We start from the raw sequence: 8183 nt of genomic DNA, 5'->3' as shown, positions 1-8183 counted from the left end.
GTAGATAGAGAAGTGTATTTCAGTCATGAGATATAGAAGGAAGAAATTTGATGCAGACTTGACAGGTTAAAAAATAGCACTTTGAGGCCAAGGAATAAAGTGCTTTAAAATAAAAAAGTTAAGCCTGGTTGTAAATGCCAGCCTCAGGATTCCGGTTTTTTTTTTTATCTTTGAGACAATCTAATATCATTGAAGTTCTTGAAGAAGGGGAATAGCAGTTGTGAGGACAGGTTATATAATAGCTCATATGAGACTAAGTTAGGATCTCAAGTGAATGTTGCCCATGTAACTGGAGAAAAGCAATAGATATGATAGATATTATGAGAGTAGGCTGTAAAAAATGTTGGAGTAAATGGAGAGAAGGATAAAAGGAAGAGAGAATTGACGATTTCCAGCCAGATGTTTTGTCTATTTCATATTATACGTGTCTACTCTACCAGCTTTTAGTAATTTGGTTTTCAGGCTGTACAGACATCCTCAGCCCCCATATTTATTTGTCTCCCTTTCTCTGTGCATGCATCTCCTAGCAAGGAGGTAAAGAACTCCCAAGAATTGTTTACAGACATCTTGGAGAGTTGTGTGGGGCATTTCCATCATTTTCCATCAGGAGCCCTTCAGAGAATCATTCCAGTGCATAATGGACTATGCATTTCTGATTATGACAGACAGTTCTGAATTGTATTCAAGGTCATTGGTTGAACAGGCCTTTCCCCAAGTAGCTCCTAGCAGTTCTTCCTTCTCTTTGCTGTTACAAAGAATATTTGATGAGAGTTGAAAGGGATTTTAGAAATGATCTAGTACACTTCTCTCATTTTGCCAACTGAGAAAGCACAGTTGGGAAAGAAGTGATGTAAGAAGGGACACATTCTGGAAGGGTGGTGTTGTGGGGAGGGATACTATTAAAATTAAAAAGCAAAAAATTCAAAACTCTTAAACTCAAAGTACTTCCAGGCGTTTAGAAGATAGAGGAGTGATTTTAACTTTCTTTCATTCAAATATTCTAGCCACAGGACATGAAAGTGGGTTTGGGGATGACTGCTCCATTCCAACAGCCATGTCTGATTCCCATAGCCATGACCACTAGGAAACTAGAAAAATTAAAAACAAATATGCAAACTGAAAAGATGACTAGAAATCAATAAACAGCTGTGATCACTGAAAGGAAGGGAGGAAGTTGGGTAAAAAGTACTTCCCTATTTTCATTCTTTCCCCTTTGCCCTTCATAAATTCAGGATGGGGGTGAGGGAGACGCACTACAAAAGAGTGGCTATATTTTTTTCTTCTACTTCCTCACTCAGCAGCAATTCTTTTCTGTTATAGCATGTGAATATAATTAAGATGCTTTTTTTTTTCCTAATTTGGTATTAGTGTTTGATTAATTGGGGAAGTGAAGAGATAGACAGAGACATACACAAAGAGACAGAGAGAGAGACAGAAAAACAACAAAAACAATAAAGAAATTAGAGATGGGGGAAAGAAAAAGAGAAAGACTGAAAGATGAGAGACAAAGAGAGAGATAGAGACAGAGAGTCAGAAACAGAGACATAGAGAGGGAGGGACCCACAGAGAGACAAGGAGATGGAGCCAAAGAGAAAGAGACAGAGAGAAGCAGAGGGGAAAAGAGAGACAGAGAGAGTATGTGTGTGTATGAGAGAGAAAGAGAGAGGGAGACAGAAAAACAGAAACAGAGAGGTAGACAGAGAGACAGAGAAAGGCAGAAACAGAGAGATGGGGAGACAAAGAAAGAAAGGAAGACGGAAACAGAGAGATAGAGAGAGAGAAAATAAAGCAGAGAAAGACACAGAAAGAGAGACAGAGAGAGGCAGACAGACACAGAGAAAGTGTGTGTAAGAGAGACAGACAGAGAGGGAGAGAGAGAGAGAGAGAGAGAGAGAGAGAGAGAGAGAGAGAGAGAGAGAGAGAGAGTCGCAGTCCCTCCTTCCCCCAACAGCCCGCCCTCTCCCATCTGCCTCCGCAGCAGCAGCAGCCGCCTCTGGACAGGACCGCGTACAACTCAGTCCCAGCCTCTTTTCTGCAGGCTCGCCTCTGCCTGGGGCTCCAGTCTCTGACCTCAGTCAGCAGCTCCCGGCCAGGCACAGCATCCCCTCCTCCTCCTAAATCGCGGCGGGTGCAGCAACTGCCACGGGACTGGGGAGAAAAAAAAAGGGGGAGGAGAAAGCGAGTTTTCTCCATGCAAACTTTTCCTGCTCTCCCTCCCCCAATCTGAAGACAACTGGAGAAGTCCCGAAGCTTTGCACTGCGGGGCAAGACGAGTGCCTCGGGGAGTAGGGGGCGGGGGCGGGAGGGGGGTTGGATTAGGACAGAAGCACCATGGGGACCCTGAGCTGCTGATTTTTTTTTCCTCCTGGACTTGAGAAAAGAAACTAGGAGGGAGGGGGGAAAGCACATCATCCAAACAAGGTGAACTCGTCGCGTAAAACTCAAACCAGGTGCTGGAGAGAGAGGAGAGCGGCCACAGCTCTCTCCGCAGCCGCCTGCCTGGCCCTCCCGGCCCGCGATTGAGCAGAAGAAGAGCCGGAGTCGTTTTAGGGGGTGGGGAGGTGGGGGCTTGTTGCTTCATTCCTCACCCTGCCATCTGGGACCATCTCCGGCTCGCCTCGCCCGCCCGCTGTCCAGCTCAGGCAGACAAACACTGCTACCAAGCTTCTCCCCCCATACACACACACTTTTTTTCTTCCCTCTCCCCCCCTTTGGGGGTGGGTGGGGGTGGGGCAGGGGCAAAGGGGGAGGGGGACGAGGAAGAAAAGCTGCGTGCATCCCTTTGCAGCTTTGTTATTGATCAGGATCGTCTCCTTTCAAGCTCCACTTGATTCCCCGGCTCGCCTTTTTCTTGGATTTTCGTCCCTTTCTGGTTCCCAAAGCTGACAGGTGCTTGAGAGTCGCTGCAAGTGACTTGTCTCCTCTTCCCTCTCCGCCCCCCCTCCCTTTACTTTCCTCTGGTCGCGTGTGCGTTTTACCAGCACTACACCCCCCAACCCCCCACCAGTTCGGCACAGCTCAGAATTGTTTAAACCTTGGGAAACTGGTTCAGGTCCAGATTTTGCTTTGATCCTTTAAAAACACACACACACAAAACTGGAGACACAGAAGAGGGCTCTAGGAAAAAAGTTTTGGATGGGATTATGTGGAAACTACCCTGCGATTCTCTGCCGCCAGAGCAGGCTCAGCGCTTTCACCCCAAGGCAGCCTTCTCCTGGTGGTGGTGAAAGAGACTCGGGACTTGAAGATCTAAGAGAGCTTGGTGTGTGTGATCTCTCCCCCTAATCAGCCAAATGCACCTCATCGGGGTACTGCTGCTGACATCTGCCCTGGCCAGCCAGAGATATGGAGCTCAGGCTGAGTCCAATCTGAGTAGTAAATTCCAGTTCTCCAGCAACAAGGAACAAAACGGTAAGACTCCCCCAACCCCCCCCTTTCTTTTCTTCCCTCACTCATTCCTTCCTTTCCCCCCTTTTTTTCCCTCTCCCTTGTTTCTTGGTCTCTGCTCATTAAAATTATGCCTTTTAGTGTGCGTGGGTACGTGCAATACAGACATGCCCATAAGTGATAGTCTAGCCATGCAAATGTGCGCGCGGTGCATTGGCACGGGATGTCCGAGATTACGTGTAGTTTGCAACTTCAGAAGCTGCCCTGACAATATGATATGAGTGCGACTGCTGCTTAGCCGGAATGAGAAAAATGAACTTTTCACTTATACTTATTGCAAAACCTTTCAATAGCCTAGGGGATAGTTTGAGAATATTCCTTAGAGGCCAAAATGAATGAGATTTGGCAAGTTTGACTTTACTCTTGTGTGTGTGTGTGTGTGTGTGTGTGAGTGAGTGAGAGAGAGAGAGAGAGAGAGAGAGAGAGAGATTATTTGTGTATGAGAGACTATATGTATATATATAAATCTATAACACATATATCATAAACATGTTACTGTCACTAGGAAACTTATCACCCTCGCTGTGTAATGCACTTTAAGTTTAAAAAAAAAAAAGCAACAGTGAACCAACCAGAAGATAGGAAAGGGGAAAAAAAAAAAGAAAGAAAAACACAGACTTCTTGGAAAGGTTTTAAGAGAATTGAAAAGGTGTCCCCCCCCCCAATTTTTTTTTTAAATGCACCTTTGTATCCTTAAATCCTTAAAGCTTTGGTGTTGTGTTTTTGTATGTGTTGTTGAATGAAGGCTATTTTGTGTGTGTGCTGGAAAGGAGTTAATCCTGCATAGGAAATGAGAATTACTTTCAGCTTTCAAGTGTACCTGAAATGTTTAGAAAACTCTCAAAGGCAAGTTCCCTTGGGCTGGGACTGAGCAGAGCTGGAGAAAGGCCCCTTTCATAGAACCAGGACAGCTTCAGGGTGTGTAATTTGCTTAGCCTCTGAACCCCATATGATTTACATTATTTCGATTTTGAAGCACCTTTTCTCTTGATCTACTATTATGAAGTCATTTTTAAGAACACTCTGTAAATAGAAATATTATACTGCTCATGAAACCACAATGTTAATGCAGACTGTCTAAAATTAGACTATTAAACACCCTGTTTTCAAGTGGAGACTGGTAATGTTGCAAGGAAAAAAATAGAAATATACATGTTTTGTATTAGTTTGTATGACATTTCTTCAGCATGCAAGAATGTCATTACTTCACATTGTCCAGGCCAAACCAACACACATGCATACCTAGAAAATCAGAGATGGAGAGAGTAATAACTTTAAACCACAATAGCTGAAAAGACAGTTTAAGTACTGTGGTGGTTAAAAACTTCACTTTGAACTTGAGACATTAAAAGTGTTTGTCTTCCACTGAAGGATGATTCAACACAGTTTACAAAATTGGATAAGAATTCATGGACTTCTTTGCAGATATTTGAATTAATAGAGTATATGACATAGAATACTGCTGTTTCTTAATATTTATTAATGTAATGACATGTAGCACCTGCCTAAATTGTTGATCAAAGAGACACAGCAGATTAGTCTCAAATCTGAGGAATTGCAAAGAGATCTTGGAAAAGTGATCAGAAGAATCAGAGACCCAGTCCTCAGTCCAGTAAAATACATACTTTTAAAAGTATTGCATCTCATCCCCTAAATTTTTCATCAACTCAAGTGCTCCAGATTTAAAACACTTCTTTCCATCAGATGGCTCATTTCCCCCCACTGTATGCCCTCCACCTGTCACTTAACATCACTTCTGTTTCTTGGTGGACCTTTCAGGCTGTTGCACCCATCACTTCTGGGTGGGAGGTAGGGGAGGATAGCTTGTCTGGCCCTGTTCTTCACCTATCACTTTCTGGTTATTAACATGTCTGGGAGGCTCTCAGATTCAGGTAAGAAAGGAGTTCACTAAGACAAGCCACATTCTGTCCCTTTTAGACCATACCCAACTCTTCTCTGAAGATTCATGCCTTGTATCCTAATCAGCTGGCAAGTGTTTCTGCTATGTTTAGCTCTCCACTAGAAGCAGGGAGGGGATTGAAACAGTGGAACTGGCCTAATGGCCTTTATGGCCCAAGGAGAAGGGAACCTAAGAACACTAGGGGGCAGTATAGAGCTATTGTCCTGCCCATTCTCAGGTAGATTTTTCTATTTCATAATTTTAAGTTTTCAGGGGGTAACAGGTAGATTTCTAAAGAGAATTCCTATGTTGCATAGGCTCCCTTTTAACTTTACTCACTATATGTTCCCTTTCCTTGTGCCAGTGTTTGTAAATGAGCTGTTGATTTATTCCTGGTTATTGCTTTCTTATGAAACTGGTTCAATTCTATAACCACAAAACTCCCTACAGATGTTACTTTACAAATGACATCAGCTTCTAGCTCTTTATCCTCGCCTCACCCAGTCATTGTACTGTTCTCTGAATGTTCTTCAAACAGCCAGACCCTAGAGGGCCATATTGATCCAGGATGGCCATATTTGGCCTTTGTTCATTTTCAACTTCAAGGATCCCCACAAGCCTGGACTGGTTCCAAGAATTCCCAGGGACCACAACGGTCCCTGCCTGAACTAGCTCCAAGCCTATCCCAGTTGACTGGAAGCAGTAATGGGGCATTGGATTTGGGGTCTAAAGACATGGGTTCAATGCCAGTCCTTCTAAATTTAGTGCCATGGTCGACCTAGATGAATGTTGAGTTCCCTCCTACCTGTCAGCAAGCCTTATTTCCCAGGTGTAATGGCAGGGTTTTGTTGTTGTTGTTGTTGTTGTTTTGTTTTCTAGAAATTTGTGATTAGTTTTTCATTTCTAGCTCAATTTTGACTTGATATTCTTTACTATCTACCTGCAAATATAAATTCATTTCCTTTATTGTTACTCCTTATGCATTTATGGTTTTATTTCATAATATAATTATTTGCATATTATTTCATATCCTCTAATTAGGCAATAAGGTGTATAAAAGCTGTTCCTTTCCTAAATACTCTTTCTCTCCCACTGCTTAGAAATCTTCACACTGGTCTTTAATAGGTGGTGCCTGCTAAATTGAGTGGGAAAAGTGACACTTTCAGATAACTGGTCTATTTTTTAAGTATATAAACTTGAAATTGGCTATTTTAATGCACATATTTCTCAAATGTATCCTATATTATAATTTACATATTCTACTTAATTATTACTACTTAATTACTACTTAATTACTTAATGGAAACTATTGAAGACATTTTAGTATTTCCTTGATGACTTAAAGATCATTATAACTGTATTATTGTCCTTTGTATGAATATAGTGATGTCATTACACCCTTTAAGGGCTTAGAATTTTTCATCTCAATAGTAAATGGCCCCAGGTACCTAAGGATTTTATATTCCTGTTTTTTTTTTTCCATTTTTAAAATGTTGTGCTTTATTTTCTTCATTTTCCCTATCGGTCTTTATTGTCAGTGTTCCTGGTTCTAGCTTTGCTCCTCCCCTCCCAATTTGCTGCTTACAAACTATCAGACTGAGAAAACAAATGACTAATTTTGTTAAAATGTCTAAAGTAAGAACAGATCAATTCTAAGTAGAATCAAGATAATCCCCTTGAAGAATTTGGCTTTTATTTATAACATGATTTTGGTTGTTAGGAGCCTTTTTATGGATTCTTGATAGGATGCATCTTACATCTTTCTGGACATGTGACGTTCCCATACTGTTTGGAATATAATCATATTTTTAAAATAAGCAAAAATTGCTGAAGAAATACCTTTCCTCCTCAAGTCATAAGCCTCTTCTCATTCTACACTTAACTGTTCTCTATTTTGTAGTAAATCTTGTTTTTGTTTTTATTAGTAATTCAGAAACTCTTGACCTTTCTTCCTCAAGTCATAAGCCTCCTCTCATTCTACGCTTAACTGTTCTCTATTTTGTAGTAAATCTTGTTTTTGTTTTTATTAGTAATTCAGAAACTTTTGACATCCACGAAAACTATACTTTTCAATTACATATTAGAAAAGTTTAACTTTTCACAAATGCCACATGTGCCACTGCCTGATCTATTTTCACCTTATGGCTAAAAGCTAAGCATGCATTGGTGGGGCTACATGTCTGTTTCATTTCCTTGACCTTGTTACAACATGGTTTTTAATACTCTCATTGACAATTTTGTTTAGCAGCAAGCAGATGTAAAATAGGGGTAAGACATCTAACTTTAGTTATGTTATATTATTGTGGATTTTTGAAGTTTGATTAATTTTGTGTACTTGATTATTATTTTCCATAAACTATGTACTTATGTGTATATATTTATATCTTCTTTCTTGATGATTGAGAAAATTTTAGATGGATTTATTTACAATTTTAGTGAATTTTTAAAAAAAATACTTTATAGTAGAGGCAAATAGATTTGGAAAGGAAAAGCACTCTATAGATGTAAATATGCTGAATGTCACATATCTTTTGCTTCCCTCTTCCCTTTTATAGCCACCATTGGCCCAATACATTTCTTTCAATTTAAGATACTTGTGATTTCAGTGAACACAGGATACTGAATCCTATTTTAGCCTTGATTTCTGTAATAGGTATTGGTGTCACTGGTCATAATAAATTAACATTTATATAATGCTTTCTCTAAGTGCTTAGGAGATAGGTGCTAATCTTATCTATCTATATATCTATATGTGTATATATATATATATATATATATCCTCTAATTGAGGTAAGCAAGGATGCTCAAAGGCCACACAGTTTCTGAGATCAAATTT

General features: G+C 40.5%; 1 protein-coding gene across 1 annotated transcript in view; it reads left to right on the top strand.

Moving 5' to 3' along the window:
* Window positions 1–2751: 2751 nt before the first annotated feature.
* PDGFC (platelet derived growth factor C) overlaps window positions 2752–8183 on the top strand; it is a 219674-nt gene continuing 214242 nt past the window's right edge. The window contains exon 1 of the mRNA XM_003773113.4: window positions 2752–3411. Coding sequence (XP_003773161.1) covers window positions 3294–3411 — 118 coding nt within the window. The 5' untranslated portion in view covers window positions 2752–3293. The remainder of the gene's footprint in view (window positions 3412–8183) is intronic.

The sequence above is a fragment of the Sarcophilus harrisii genome, chromosome 6, assembly GCF_902635505.1.
Source record: "Sarcophilus harrisii chromosome 6, mSarHar1.11, whole genome shotgun sequence".
Lineage (NCBI taxonomy): Eukaryota > Metazoa > Chordata > Mammalia > Dasyuromorphia > Dasyuridae > Sarcophilus > Sarcophilus harrisii.
Note: the sequence above shows the minus strand (reverse complement) of the source record. Positions and strands in the feature narration are given on the sequence as shown.